Source organism: Entelurus aequoreus, linkage group LG07 (assembly GCF_033978785.1).
Source record: "Entelurus aequoreus isolate RoL-2023_Sb linkage group LG07, RoL_Eaeq_v1.1, whole genome shotgun sequence".
Classification (NCBI taxonomy): Eukaryota; Metazoa; Chordata; class Actinopteri; order Syngnathiformes; family Syngnathidae; genus Entelurus; species Entelurus aequoreus.
In genome coordinates, this window is record NC_084737.1 from 55,255,518 (window position 1) to 55,272,229 (window position 16,712).

Consider the following 16,712-nt stretch of genomic DNA (forward strand, 5'->3'; position numbering starts at 1 on the left):
GCGTAATATGATCAAACTTTCTTGTTCTTGTCAAAAGTCTAGCAGCCGCATTTTGTACCAACTGTAATATTTTAATGATTACAGTTGGAGACCCGAAAATAATACACTACAGTAATCAAGACGAGACATAAAAAACGCAGGAATAATGATCTCAGCATCGTAGGTGGACAAAATGGGCCGAATTTTAGCGATATTACGGAGATGAAAGAAGGCTGTTTTAGTAACACTCTTAATGTGTGACTCAAACGAGAGAGTTGGGTTGAAGATAATACTGAGATGCTTTACTGAGTCGCTTTGTATATGTCAAGTCAAAGTACAGAGCAGCACAAACACCACTTAGTTGTAGAGCACACTCCAGGCCTGAAGGGGCAACAGCGAGAGCTGAGGGCTGAACATCTCCACCTGCTCAGAGCGCATGGTCAAAATGTTTGCTCTTCAGTCAGTCACCCCTTTGACATGCTGCTAAGAGGAAGGAAGACAGCTCATGTGTGGACTCGGAAGACGCAACTGGTGAGGAAACCAAGGGAAAGAAGTGCTTGTTTTGTACTAAGGAGAATGTTTAAAGAAGTTAATTTCACTGGGGGGAAATGTTTAAAAAGGATAATTTCACTGATGTTTACAAAATTGTAAGTTGACTGAAAGTAAATTTAAAAAGTATCAGTGATGTTTAAGTTTGTTCTTATAATTAGGATGGATTGTTTAAATTTAATCTCATTCATATTGTTGGAAATGTTTAAGTTTATTCTTAAACTTAGGCCCTATCAGTGGAAACTAATTTTGGTTGGATTGATTTAAAAGAAAAGCAAAGCATGTATTATGTTGCATGTTTATGAAACACTAATGTGTTTTTTTTTTTTTCTGTTTGATTAAGGTTATCAACCTATCCGCTATTTGCCTATCCACTATCCACTATTCCCCTATCTACTATTCAACCCCAACTATTCAACTATTCTACTATTCTACTAATAAATCACAAGGAAAAAGGATCGAGTTGTCCCTTTGAGTCCTTCTTGAGTCCAACTGGCCCTTTCAAGTTTGGGCACAGCTTTGAAAAAAAACCCTGAAGAACTTGACAGTATAATTGTTTTGTTGTCAAATGTGAAGGTGGTTTTATGAAATAAGTGTCGGTGTCTAGCAGGACCGATAATCAGCATTTCCGTTTTCTTAGCGTTGAGTTGCAAAAAGTTGCTGGACAGCCATTATTTAATTTCATCAAGACACGCCTCCAGGTGACTACAATCTGGTGTGTTGGTCAGTTTTAGGGGCATGTAGAGTTGGGTGTCATTAGCATAACCGTGAAAGCTAACGCCCTATTTGCGTATGATGTCACCTAGCGGCAGCATGTAGATGCTGAAGAGTGCAGGGCCAAGAACCGAACCCTGTGGAACTCTGCATGTTACCTTAACATACTTTGAGGTCACATTGTTATGGGAGACGCATTGCATCCTGTCAGTAAGATAGGAGTTAAACCAAAAAAAGTCCAAGTCTGACATACCAATATGTGTTTTGATACGTTCTAATAAAATGTTATAAACCACAGTATCAAACGCAGCGCTAAGATCAAGAAGCAGCAACATGGATGACGCATCAGCATCCATCGTTAGCAATAGATCATTAGTCATTTTTGCGAGGGCTGTCTCAGTAGAGTGATTTGCCCTGAAACCGGACTGAAAGGGTTCACAGAGATTGTTAGACGCTAAGTGTTCATTTAGCTGCTGTGCAACAATTGTTTTCAAGGATTTTCGAGACAAAGAGAAGATGGGACACCAGCAGGTAGTTTACCATGAGGTCAGGATCGAGGTTAGGTCTTTTGAGCTGAGGGTGAATAACCGCTGTTTTGAATGCTGGGGGAACAGTGCCAGAGGAAAGTGATAAGTTAATAATATTTAGCACTTATTTATAAATGGTTGATTTATATAGGCTAGCCTATATAAATCAACCATTTATAAATACACATTAGTAGGCTAAATGAACCTCTTCAACATAATATTTAGCACTGATGGTCCTAATATTACAAACAGCTCCTTGATACATTTCCCAGGAAGTTGGTCAAATAAAGATGTTGTTTGTTTTGTCCCATTTACACGTCGCTGGAGTTCCTCTAATGTTATTTAATTGTACATACATTCGTATCTGTGTTAATAGAACCCAGTTGGAGCTAGGACGCGTTGTCTTTAATCTTCTTTCTGATGAGTGAAATTTTCTTATTAAAGAAATTCATAAAGTCATCTGCCGAGTGGGTGGAGCTACTGGGAGGAGTCCCTTTTTGGGTTAGCGATGCTACTGTACTGAACAAATATTTAAGATTGTTTTTATTGAGGTGGATGAGATTGGAGTAGTAATTAGTTTTAGCTAAGGTAAGCGTGTGTTTATAAGTTATTAAACTATCACTCCATGCTTGATGGAAAACCTCAAGGTTAGTCGCACGCCATTTGCGTTCCAGTTTTCTACATAATAGTTTAAGAGCTCTGTTTTTTTCTGTAAACCAGGGGGTACGCCTTTTAGGGGCCTTTTTTAGCTTTAGCGGTGCTATACTATCAATGGCGTTGCGTAGGGCATTGTTAAAAGTCGTAATTATATTTTTGTCAATTGAACAGTTTTGATGAGTCAGTAAATGACAATTTTTTTACAGCTTTAACTTTCCCATACTGTACTTTGAAGTCTTTAATCTCAATCTTAATAACACGTTGCATAACCTTTCTATGATACACAGTCGTTAGCACAATGTTGTTTGTTGCCTAAGGCTTCTTGGCTTATTAGAAGATGAAAAGAGGGCAAAGCGATGGCAATGGGAAATGCGCACGCAAATTGGTGCTGCCGTTTAGCTCTCGCATCATATCCCTCGATAAATGTCATTATCTCACAATGACCAGCTAATGGCTGAAGAAGATGAAGGAAGAAAGCATTACATCAGGGAATATAATCTGTTGTTGTTTTCTAGTGCTAAATGAGCTATAAAACAAACACAGCTTCCTGGATGAAGACACTCAGCATCTTCACAGAATTGAATACAACTGGAATCACTAATGTTCATATTTGGAATATAACTGTCTATAGAGCAGGGCTGTCCAAACGTTTTAAACTAAGGACCGTATACTGAAAAATCAAAAGACCCAAAAGGCCCTTTTTGATACTTTAAAAAAATATATTCTAAAGAGGGTTTACTTACATGCACACTCGAATATTATTTATCTTGTCTTTAAAAACTGGATTTCCAAAGTGTGGCCCAGGGGCTAATTGTAAAAATAAAAACTATAAACCAAATGTTATCAGATGAGAAGCTATCAAAGCAGTTTGAATAACACAAAGCTGAAATGGCCGTGTGTTTATAGTACTACAGTATACTGTATGCTGTTGAAGTACTTTAGATTAATATAAGTAGGACACATTGGCGATGTAGTAAACAAACATGCATTGTCATCACAAATACTACTTCGGTGCTGTTAGTAATTATTTGATGAGATGGTGACAAGGTGGACGAAAGTACCATATTTTCTCCAGGTTAACGACATTCTTTATGCTGACAGATTTCTATGAGTTCTGAGAAACGGATGGATTAATTCACACAGCGTGGTGAACCAGCTTTCTGCCTTAAAAGAGTATTCAAAGAAAAAGACAATCCTTCCTTGATTGACAGTGGAGAATTACTGACCTGAATTACTCTGATCAATGATTCTGTCATATGATTTGGCAAAGACCAATGCAACGACTGCAACTCAGTTCTGACTGAGTGTCAAAGATCCCTTCATGATCCCATCAAAAATAACTCTTCTGTTCAAGTGTCCGACTCCTGAAGACAAACGCAAACAAGGACTGCAAATATGAAGATTGATTTTGTAATTTTGAAATGCTAACGAGGGGAAAACACTCACTTCTTCTTAAAATATAAATTGTTGGGGCTTTGGCACAAGCACTAAGGCTAGATCTGACCAATTTATGTCTATGAGCAAGTACTGCTGAAGCCCTCTCGGATGAGAAGTGAAACATCTTCTAGGACAAACTGAACAGACCAGTTGCGATCAATTGCAGAAAAGAAGGAAGAACTGTTTGGATGTCAGTCCAAGAAAATTGCAAGCTTTGAATTTCCAGTGGTGGTGACACAAGGAGAAAATGTTAGAGGAAGAGACCATCATACCTGCCTGGAGTCATAAGAGGTTTCAAGACTACTCTTCCATGTGAAAGATGCTTTGCAGCAAAAATCAAAGATATGCTTTGTTGACACTGTCAATCATATTGATTGGCAAGTCTGACCACCTGCAAGATTCATGATGCACAGGATGTTATGTTAAAGCATCCAACGTGCATAAAGACTAGGGCTGTATGATTATGGCCAAAATAGTAATCACAATTATTTTTTATCAATGTTACGATTATGAATATTAGCCACGATTATTCATTATGTTATGTAAAACATATGTTATTGCAGTTTCTATTTTAAACAAATGGGAAGATAATTTATGTCATGATCTGCTGCCCGGATCATGTTTGTTTAGTTTTTGACTCCCTCAGTTCCTGTTTTAGTTGCCATGACTGCAGATTGTTTTCACCTGCCTCTGATTAGTTTTCGGGATGCTCACCTGCTCCTGGGCACTAATCAGAGAGCTACTTATTCCCTGCTTCCCACTCAGTCTGGCTTTCTTATTTGCTTCTACGCAACAAGTTACGTTGATTTACCTTTGGATTCCTGAGCTAAGCTTAAACATTTGTTTTCTTATTAGCTTCCCGTGCTATCGGCACGCTGTACTTTTGTATGTTGAATGATTTATGGACATTAAATCATTTTCTTACCTGCACACTGCATCCGGAGTTCCGTATGCATCTTGGGAGAACGATCCGCGCATCACCATGCGACCACAGCATAACAATTTAGCTTTTATTTCAAAATGGAATTTAAAATAACAAATATTTCATAAGTAACAAACTAAAATCAACGAGAGATGAAGGGCTAATTAAAAAATGAATATACAATTGGAGTGTGCGTTCATGAATTGCAAACAAGTGAAAAAAGATTGTCTTTGAGAAGTGGATGGGTCTCGTTGCACGGTTACATGGATGGTGGTCCTCTTGCTTTCCAGGGTTCCTGGCAGACATTTCAGCACTTGTTTATGTCTCCAGGTGTACGGTCCTTGGCAGAGGCTTACCTTGCATCCAGGTGGTTGAGTCACAGTATAGCTATAATTGGAGCTGTGCATAGTGGGCATGATGGATCTTCGCCCAGCCACTGGTTGAGATTTGGGGGTGATAGAAGAACATCATACGTGGCACAAATGAGAGAACTTACCCTGCATGCCTCCATATGCCGTGTGTCCTTTCAGCTGATCTTTTCCACACTCTCCTATCTCATCCACTGTCTGTGACACTGCCTTGACACACCTGCTGGACTCCTCCTGTTGCCGGAATTCGTCAATAACCAACTTTCTCTGTTTTTATAGGCTGCTTTAAATAGCAGGGTAGTCTCTCACTGATTAGCAAACCCTCTTCTACCATGTTAGACTTGGCAAAGTGCAGCTTTTGCCTCCGGGACTGCATCCGTAGGTGTCTACTTCCTTCTGATCCACAGGTTTGGGGCAGCAGGTCGAATCACACAGTCTTTTGACTCTGCTAAGGTCATCTAAATCCTCACTTTAGTACATTTGGATTCCTCTCTGAGGCTGGAGAGAGCAAGTTGGAGTAGCCCTTTGCTGAGCAAGGTGGTTATGCTCAGACATTGGGGCGCCCTTAACCACTTTCTCACATAGTGATGTAATCTTCCTTTCCATCTTCTCAACTGTTGTGAGGGTTATGTCATGATGTGAGGTAATAGCCCAAAGAGTTTGAGCTTGCCATGTTTTTTTCGATGGTAAACAGATATTTGAACTTAATTGAAGTTCATGTATTTGGAGTCTTTAAGCTTTAAGTTGCACCACCTTCCTAAACTTTTCATTGACCGTTCTGTCATCATTGAGATTGGTTCTTGGTCAATAAGGAATATTGGCCTTTTCTAGTAGAGATGCTTCTACATCTGGATGGCTAGAATTTCATGCTGGCCCAGTGATGTTTGCTTGAAGCTTCTCTGGAAGGCACTGTTGTCACTGTTATCATGTCACCCATGTAAGCCGTAATGGGTGGTAGACGGACTCCAGAGGTCAGCACCTGGCCTTCTACGACCCACTTTGAGGCCCTTATGATGACTTCCATTGCAATGTTGAAAACCAATGGGGGGATGGTACATCTTACCATTATGACAATCTCGATGTGGTGCTATCTGGTGGTTAAGTCTGGCAAGGTGAAACAGAGCTCTTGATCCTGAAAATAAGACTTGGCAATTAATCAATCAATCAATCAATCAAAGTTTATGTATATAGCCCTAAATCATGAGTGTCTCAAAGGGCTGCACAAGCCACAACGACATCCTCGGCTCAGATCACACATCAGGGCAAGAAAAAACTCAACCCAATGGGATTACAATGAGAAACCTTGGAGGAGACCGCAGATGTTCCACTCCTTCAATGTCTCATTTTGTCCACCAAAAGTTTCATGCTGTAGGTGCGCTTTGTTGATGTGATTGACTTGTTGGAGTGCTAATCAGGCATATTTGGTCAGTGCATTACTGCAAGCTACTCAATGCTAACATGTTATTTAGGCTAGCTGTATGTACATATTTCATCATTATGCCTCATTTGTAGGTATATTTGAGCTCATTTAATATCCTTTACTTTTATCCTCTTTGTATATAATTTAGTTTTGCATGTTTCATGACACATTATCTGTATGTAATACTGGCTGCATTTCAGATGGTTGTTTGTGTGCCATGTTGTTCCAGACCACAGCAAACATGACCTAGCTTGCCAAAGATTGTAATAAATCTATTAAAAGAAGACAGCCTGCCATTTGCTTTAACTTGGACACACGCATCTATACCTTTGGCCATTAAAAGCCAGTAATTTCTAGGAGTTATCTCACCTTTTGAGTAGCCTCTGATTTACTAATGGTTTCTAATGTTGTATGAATGTGTAGAATAAATATTAAATTTCAACATTTCTGTCAAGGAAGATTTGCTTCAGCCTGCGACACATAGTCATTTTGATAGTAGGCTATTATAGCTGATGTAGACACTTATGTCTTGTGTTGCCTTCCTTATAAGACTTATACACGGCTTGTCATTTTTTGCGGCTCAAGACAGACTTTTTGTTTTTGTATTTTTGGTCCAATTTGGCTCTTTCACCGTTTTGGGTTGTCGACCCCTGGTGTAAGGAAAGGCAACGAGGAGTTACAGACAGAAAACTCTCTTTACACGTTCAAATCGCTGTGTAGACGGATCGAATTAACCAATCCTAGACCAAGCCATCAATCTACTGTGCCTACATTTAACCAACCACAGAAGACACTACACAATTCAAACCAATCAGAAACAACGTAAGGCTGGTTTTGGTGTCTATCTTTCACACACCTCAGGTGTATGTTGTTTCTGATTGGTTTAAATTGTGTGGTTTCTTTTGTGGTTGGTCTGATTAGGGACAGACAGTCTGTTACGTGTACACGAGGAAGGAGACAGCACAGACAGCAGGGACGTCGTTTTAGCTCCATATTTATTTATATATATAGTTAAAGTTAAAGTACCCCAATTCCAACCCTTGATGCTGAGTGCCAAGCAGGGAGGTAATGGGTCCCATTTTTATAGTCTTTGGTATGACCCGGCCGGGGTGTGAACTCACACAATATATAGAAATAATAAATGACGTGTGAAACTAACCCAAATTTGTGTGGTGTGTGACTATGTGTGGTGATTAGTTGTTGAGTGTTTCCGGTAGTGTTGAGCAAGAGGCGGAAGACCAAGAGGGGCATGGCAGCCTTGAAGGTCCGTGAGACAGGCAGGAAGTCGGGGCAATAGCGAGGCGTCAGAGTCTGTGTCCAGGCGGTAGGTCGAGATCCAATAGGCAGCCAGGGAACCAGAGCTAATACGTGGAGACGAGACACACAACTCGTAACACGGGAACGGAGGAAATGCTGCTAAAACGACACGACACAGGACAATGCACAATGAACACGGAGGAGGAGAAAACACAGAGAGGGAGAGCATGGAGCTTGAAACTAGTTGTTTTACTGTACAAAACAGGAAACTACGTTCTGGCCCCGGATAGCAGGTTGTGCTGGCTTAAGAAGGCAGGTCTTCTCATCAGCGTAAGGGGCGTTGATTACTAGCTATTGATTGCAGCTACATGCTGCAGCCGGACTGGCATGTGCCCAGCGCCGCGCACAGATGAATGCGCACTGACGTGCGCCCGGGCCGTGACACAGACAACTTAAAACACACGTATGAGGTTCTGAATACACACACTCGGACTGATATACAGACACATACATTAGTAAACACGCACACAAATTGGATGACACGCACACAGAATGAGATACACACGTTTGCAAATAATTTGGTACAATAATACTTCCATACAAATACAGCAAAGTAAGTTTTCCTAGAGGAGAATAGATGCATTTACTTTTTATAAAACAAAGGTACCATTATATTCAATTGTATAATAAAAAAATGATGAGATTAAGTTAAGTTAAAGTTAAAGTACCGATGATTGTCACACACACACTAGGTGTGGTGAAATTTGTCCTCTGCATTTGACCCATCCCCTTGTTCACCCCCTGGGAGGTGAGGGGAGCAGTGAGCAGCAGCGGTGGCCGCGCCCAGGAATCATTTTGGAGATTTAACCCCCGATTCCAACCCTTGATGCTGAGTGCCAAACACGCAGGTAACATGTCCCATTTTTATAGTCTTTGGTATGACTCGGCCGGGGTTTGAACTCACAATCTACCGATCACAGGGCGGACACTAACCACTAGGCCACTGATTAGGAACTATTTCAAAACAATATTTTACCTAGAAGGTTATGATCTTCTTAATGAACAATATCAACATTGATGAAAACACAATAATTTCATGTTTGAAAACTAAGCCAGTGCATCAGCAACCATGAACCTCAGTGCTCAGCACTATAAATAACTATAAATGTGATGTGTCCCTTAAGTCTTTTGACAGCTTTTTGGTCCTGCCCAAAGCTTACAAAATCAGTAGGGGTTCAAATACTTATTATCCCCATTGTATACACAAGCAGGACAACAAAGCAAAAGGAAAGCATGACACACCCCGAGTGAGCTCAACTTCAGTACTTTATTGTACTTCATACAATGTCATTACACGGTACAAGACTTCCACTTGACGTTAGCTTTTACATAGCATTAAGTTAATTCCTTTGCTGCTTGTCTTCACCACACACTCAATATGTTCATCACTGAACACACACACACATACACACATTCACACACACACTGCTCTGACACGTCACATGTACAGGAAGCAGCAAGTCAGTAAACTATAAACATTCTTCTGTCAGCAGCACACAACAACAAAGAGAATTAGGCAACACTGTTATGTCCTCAAAAGACGGATAAACACACACGCTACCGTATACATGTTTCAAGTTCCACAGTTTATGAAAAGATTGGTCCTGTTTTTAAAAGCTTTTCAAAAGTTTTTAAATGCCGTTTCCAAGAGAAAAGAACACTTTTCAAGTACCCTAGGATTTTGGTAAAGCCTTGCTGTGCTTCCAACTCAGGTAAAACTTTTCTTTTAAGAAAAGGTTAAGGTCATGACTAAGATTCCAGAAGCCCACAAACCTCCCCGGCTTCTTTCCCGTCGTACCTGGAAGTCTTTGGGTGACTTGCACCGGGCCACAGCCCTATTCTCTTGTTTGCGCTTAAGTGTTTTTCTACATGCTTGAAGTTTTGTACGTTTCCGATTTTCATATTTTGCCACCCAGCCTGCGGACACATGTACGTTAGGCACAGGCGCTTAAACCGTGAATAAAGGGGGCCTCATTACTTACGAAAAGTAATTTGAAAAATATTAAACATGAAGTTTTACTGGCACTTTTCATTTTCATTGAAATCCACGGAAAAGATAACACTTCAAGTTTGTCCAGGCTGCGCGAGACTATCAATCTTTAGCTGAAACTTTGTGTCACTTATTTAGTGTAACCACCCTGATAATATGTTAAACCAGGGGTCGGGAACCTTTTTCGCTGAGAGAGCCATGAAAGCCAAATATTTTAAAACGTATTTCCGTGAGAGCCGTATACATTTTTTTTTAACACTGAATACAACACAAATGCGTGCATTTTTAAGTTAGACCAACATTTTTAGAGTATAATAAGTTTCTTATTCTTTTTAATAACATTGTTATTCTGAAGCTAACCAATAATAAATACAATACTTCTTACCATTAATGCGACTTCTGGTGCTGCATGGTTTTGCTGATGGCTTTGTAGTCTGGTTGATATGTGGTTATTTTTAACACTGTGATTATCAGCGGAATTAATCATTACTTATCGTGTTAAGCAATGTCAGGTAAAATATATCTGAGAGCCAGATGCAGTCATCAAAAGAGCCACATCTGGCTCTAGAGCCATAGGTCCCCTACCCCTGTGTTAAACCTTCGATTTAGTAGAAATGTTTGTGAAGCCGTACTATGATGAGGTGGCGACTTGTCCAGGGTGTACCCTGCCTTCCGCCCGAATGCATCTGGGATAGCCTCCAGCAACCCCGCGATCCCAAGCGGTAGGAAATAGATGGATGGATGGTTTGTGTATCTTGTGTGTGTGTGTGTTTGCGTGCGCGAATGACGGATAACAGTTTGACATTGACTGTACAACAATTGAGCAGCACGGTGGAACAGGGGTTAGTACGTGTGCCTCAAAATACAAAGGTCCTGGGTTCAATCCTGGACTCTGGATCTTTCTGTGTGGAGTTTGCATGTTCTCCCCGTGACTGTGTGGGTTCCCTCCGGCTTCCTCCCACCTCCAAAGACATGCACCTGGGGATAGGTTGATTGGCAACACTAAATGGGCCCTAGTGTGTGAATGTGAGTGTGAATGTTGTCTGTCTATCTGTGTTGGCCCTGCGATGAGGTGGCGACTTGTCCAGGGTGTACCCCGCCTTCCGCACGAGTGCAGCTGGGATAGGCTCCAGCACCCCCCACGACCCCGTGAGGGACAAGCGGTAGAAAATGGATGGATGGATAGTTCTGTTAGGCTGCTACATTTTTTTGTTGTTGACCTGTTCGTCCTTTTTATAACGTTTTGGACTCTGTTTCTATTAAATATTTGCATACTTCAATGATCACAGTCCAGCCAAAATCGTTACATGCATTGCCTTGCATACATTTTAGGGTTGCTCCACCCAGAGTGCGTCTCTTGGATGACGATGATTACATCCAGGGGGAGATTGCTGCACATCTGCGCGTTTTTTTTTTTTTTTCCATTCAAGCACTTGGGAGAATAGGACTCTACGAGCTGCAGTGGTGAGATAATGGCAAATATCTGCAGCCGCATCCCTCACAGAACCCACCATTTCCTGAGCCACGGACAGATAAGTTCCCGTTCTGCGTCCTTCCCCTCCCGCTTAAGCGTGACAAAGTCGCCCAGAAAGAGAGTGCCCCTCATGGCGGCGTAGCAAGCGACTAGCACAGACAAGAATGCGATGTGTATTTGAGGTTCTCACATTATATCTACATTTGTTTGGCAAAGACCTTCAACCCAACGGTTGAGAATCACAGCCTCACGTCAACGTCCTGATTTGAGAAGAAAAAATAACACCTGATCTTTGCGGTGCGGTGAAAGGTCAAACCACAAAGATTAACAGGAAATCTTTTACCCGAGCGAAGGGCTTCCTAGTGATAAATGATGCAGTGCTTTTGGTGCAAACAGGGGACCTTCCTTAATGTCTCTTGGTCTCACATTCAGGAAAAAAAACGCAGCAGTAATGAGAGACATTCTTGTGGGAGGTTAAAGGTTACCTCAGCAGGTCACAGTTTGGCGTTGGAGTCAATAAAGCTCGGGGGTTTGCCGGATTACAAATAGTTTTGTTTCCAAGCCAAAAGATGTCTGGTTTGAAGTATTTCAACTGGTGTTTGCACCATTAGAGGTATGGCCACACAGGAAATACTGTGTCTTTGTCAAACGTTGGTCTAACCCTACCTCTTTAGGTTTGAGTTGGTTATACTACATTAATTAAGCCTAAACCAACATTTTGTTCTTTGTTTATCATTGTCTGAGCTGACTATTTGACACATAAATACTTGACAAAGCATGTCGAAAAATACTGAACTACAAGTAGAAATGTCTGGAACATGATAAGGGACTGCCACCAGCTGATAAGAATACACTCCCCCAATAGCAAATAAACACAAGTGACAGAACCTCTGAGCCTTGGTTATCAAATATATCCAACACTGTAACATTTTAGCATTGAAAATAAATAGAAGGGAATAAAAAGGACTTGTATCGTCATACATTTTCTCGAGGCACACAAGATAGCTCAACGTTTGTTCGAATGTCTTTGTCTATTGAGGATTGGAATCCAGAAGCCTTTAAAGATCTTGATGGAGTTTTGCAGGTGGAGGCCCAGCAGAAGTGCAGCACACCGGGAGAGAGGAGGATGAAAACCCACGGGTCGATGATGGAATTGACCGAGATGAAACGGAGGGCAATCAGATCCACGTCGTGGGATTCTTTGCGGACGCCAACCGAGTTGATGTACACACGAACCTGAAATCAGATCAAGGTAGGATGTCATTTCTTTTTTTTACCAACTGGAGGGAAAAAAACTACTAGATCACCTGCTAAATTTACTCTTACAAATATATAACAGTACATCATTCGTATGACAAAAAAGTGACCATAAGACCGTTGTTTTTGGCACAACACTGAAATAACTGGTGGTGTGCTGGAATGATCCGTATGCAAAAAAAATGCATGTTGCAATATATACAGGGTGTCCCAAAAAAATGTATACACCTTTCAGCAGCTGATAACTAAAAGTTGTTTTGTTTTTGCAGATTAAACCCATTGAACTCAATGATGGCAGCCAGAGTAAACTTTGAAGAAAGGAAATTAATTCTAAAATGCTACTGGAACTATGCAGTTGAATTGCAAAGACAATTTAGGAGGGGGTTTCAGAAAGAACCACCAACGAGAGTTACTATCACTCGAGTTAGGGATAAATTTGAAGCTGATGGAAGTGTTCCGGAAGACCACGGACATTGACAAGCCGCACAAAGGAAGAACGAGTACTGGAAACATTTCAGCGAAGTCCAAGAATGTCTGTACGGCAAGCTTGTCGTGAGGTAGGGATTTCAAGAGCATCTGTCCATGACGTTTGTAAATACTTGTGCATTTTGAAAATTATACAATTATAATAAACACCTAGTTTGAAATTACAAAACCCAAAACCCCAACAGGTTTAATCTTCAAAAAAAATACAAAACATTTAGTTATCAGCTGATGAAGGGTGTATACATTTTTTTGGGACACCCTATATTTATTTTCACATAGGGGATAAGGGAAATGAATGGATGGATGGATATTAATATGGGACAACTAATTATGTAAAAAAAACCTCCAGAAGACAGATACATCTAATAATTTTATTTCTGAAAGAAATATGTCGACACGAGCGCGGATGATTCTCTTTCTTCATTGTCTGTCATGTTGCAGCGGTCGCCTCCTTCTTACCCCAGTGCAGACTGTGCCAATTAGCAGGCGCATTTCAAACGTGGTAAATAAAAAACAGCGGCCGAAAAACTTTCAGGTTTGATGAATCACATTATGGGCTCGAAATAATTACATTTGTACCTTCTTCTCCCAATATTGTACAAGTTCTGATAATCAGTATGTACATTTCATATACTGCACATGGGAGCAAACACTCTCAATGTTTGCTATTTTGCAAATTTTTTAGATGCAATCCTCTGCACACGGGCATAGTACATCAGCCTTGAGTGCGCTAAAAAGTTTTCACTTGTTTTAATACATGCAAACCTTTAGTACAGGGCTCGGCAACCCAAAACGTTGAAAGAGCCATATTGGACCAAAAATACAAAAAACAAATCTGTCTGGAGCCGCAAAAAATATGAAAAGCTGTATATAAGTCTTATAATGAAGGCAACACATGACGTGTCTATATTAGCTATAATAGCCTACTATCAAAATGACTATGTGTCGCAGGCTGTACTTCGTTGACAGAATTTTTTTAATTTAATATTTATTCCACACATTTTTACATTAGAAACCCTTAGTAAATCAGAGGCTGCTCAGAAGGTGAGATAACTTCTGGAAATTACTGGCTTTTAATGGCCAAAGCTATAGATGTGTGTGTCCAAGTTAAAGGAAATGGCAGGCTAAATGTAAATATTAAATTAGTTTAAATATACCTACAAATGAGGCATAATGATGCAATATGTACATACAGCTAGCCTAAATAGCATGTTAGCATTGATTAGCTTGCAGTCATGCACTGACCCAATATGCCCGATTAGCCCTCCAACAAGTCAATAACGTAAACAAAGCTCACTTTTGTGCATTCACGCACAACATGAAACTTTTGGTGGACAAAATGAGACAAAGAAGGAGTGGAAGATTTTACATGTAAACAAACTGTTGCGTCACAGTCCACACTATGATGAGTTCAAGAACCGCCAAAATTAGTAAGACAAAACGATGTTTACCAAATACTGTCATCAGTGAAGCATACACACAAACATATTAAACAGTGGGCTTTCTAACAATTGGGAAGGTTTGTGTCATGTTTGTCCTCAAACAAAAAACATACTAAAACAAAACAATTATTTCCCCCCCATCTTTTTCCATTTTCAATCCTTTTTTAAAAATGCTCCAGGGAGCCACTAGGGCGGCACTAAAGAGACCGCATGCGGCTCGAGAGCCGCGGGTTGCTGACCCCAGCTTTAGTAAATCAAGCCCATATTGAGTTGAGATTAGCATTACTTTTTTAAAGGGACAGGCCTCAATAGTGTGGTTCATGGACACTAACTGCGTTGTGGGGTCACATTACTTAAATGATTTATACCATTTAATCATTTGGGATTTTTTTTTTACATTCCATCTCACTGTTAAAATAAACTTAACAAACACATGGCAGTATCAGCTGGATTCATTTTTCTCTAGCTTTTGTTTTTGTTGTAACCATCATTCCATAAGAAGGAGCAGCCTCAGCAAGAAATGTTAGAAAAACTTTTGAAGAGTCGAATAATAGACATGAAATAAGGTGACTCATGTTCCAAGCAGTAATACCTTGGCAGAGCCCAATACCTGTCTGTACAGTTACAAAATTTTCTATGATTGACTGTAAAGCATGGTGTCTTAAGTGCGGCTCAAGGGCCACAAACGGCCCGCAGTTCGTTTTTTTTTATTGGTCTGCTGAATTTAGAAAAATAGCATTAAATAAGGCGTGCGTTTACATTACCAAGGATGACTACACACTGACAAGGGAATAGGGCTTTGATTGCACTGATTGGAGTGTCTTTGAAGTTGCATTAGAACATCTTGAAAAACTCACTGACAATGTGACATCATACATCAGCTTCTGTCAGGACATGTGTCTGCAGACCAGGGACCTCATGTAACTAGATTTGCATGGCGTTCCTACTAAAAATAGACATGTAAAATGCAGAAAAGTGCATATGCCAGTAAAAATTCAGATGTACGCACAAAGCCAAGCACGTTTCTTTTTACATCGCAATCAACTGAACTTAGGAGTTGGCGTGACATGGCACGCCAAGACCACACCCAGGTTACGTCCCCTTTTAAATACGCAAATCGTATTGAAAGTAGGCATGTGCTTAGGCGCTGCACGTTGTGGCCAATCATAAGTCAGTGGGAGGTACTTCTTTCTGATGTTTGGATCGATCACCGGTTAGTTGAAATTGCTGTGTGCTGTGGGAACCGCAGGCTGAAATAAGAAAGAAATGGTCGGGCATCGGCCAGAAAAGGGTGGAGTGCCATCTACGGGTTGGGGAGGAGACCCTGCCCCAAGTGAGGGAGATCAAGTACCTTGGAGTCTTGTTCACGAGTGAGGGAAAAGTGGATCGTGAGATCGACAGGCGGATCGGTGCGGCGTCTTCAGTAATGCGGACGCTGTATCTATCCGTTGTGGTGAAGAAGGAGCTGAGCCGGAAGGCAAAGCTCTCAATTTACCGGTCGATCTACGTTCCCATCCTCACCTATGGTCATGAGCTTTGGGTTATGACCGAAAGGACAAGATCACGGGTACAGGCGGCCGAAATGAGTTTCCTCCGCCGGGTGGCGTGGCTCTCTCTTAGAGATAGGGTGAGAAGCTCTGCCATCCGGGGGGAGCTCAAAGTAAAGCCGCTGCTCCTCCACATCGAGAGGAGCCAGATGAGGTGGTTCGGGCATCTGGTCAGGATGCCACCCGAACGCCTTCCTAGGGAGGTGTTTAGGGCACGGGGAAGACCCAGGACACGTTGGGAAGACTATGTCTCCCGGCTGGCCTGGGAACGCTTCGGGATCCTCCGGGAAGAGCTGGATGAAGTGGCTGGGGAGAGGGAAGTCTGGGCTTCCCTGCTTAGGCTGCTGCCCCCGCGACCCGACCTCGGATAAGCGGAAGAAGATGGATGGATGGATGGATGGTCAGGCATCAGGAAGAAGGTGGATGGACACAGCTAAAACAGACGAGTGTTGAAAAAGATGTAGTTGCTACACGTTTTGACAGCAAAAGGGGGTTATATGATCACCGAGATAAATTGATATATATTCTCACAAACATTCATATGAACATGATGCATTCGCGAGAAAGTACATTTTGTGCCCTTGCCTCAAACTTTTTTTTACATTGCAAAGCCCTAACAACCACCT

The 16,712-nt window shown here is 41.2% G+C and overlaps 1 protein-coding gene and 1 long non-coding RNA gene across 2 annotated transcripts in view; one reads left to right on the top strand and one right to left on the bottom strand.

Annotated features, from left to right (window-relative positions):
* Positions 1 to 462: 462 nt before the first annotated feature.
* LOC133654052 (uncharacterized) lies at positions 463 to 14,090 on the top strand. The gene is made up of 3 exons (XR_009826824.1): positions 463 to 510; positions 12,439 to 12,606; positions 12,881 to 14,090. It is a non-coding gene; the product is annotated as an uncharacterized LOC133654052 (long non-coding RNA).
* Positions 9,138 to 16,712, bottom strand: part of ptger2a (prostaglandin E receptor 2a (subtype EP2)) — a 32,003-nt gene continuing 24,428 nt past the window's right edge. Inside the window, exon 3 of the mRNA XM_062054009.1 lies at positions 9,138 to 12,590. Coding sequence (XP_061909993.1) covers positions 12,330 to 12,590 — 261 coding nt within the window. The 3' untranslated portion in view covers positions 9,138 to 12,329. The remainder of the gene's footprint in view (positions 12,591 to 16,712) is intronic.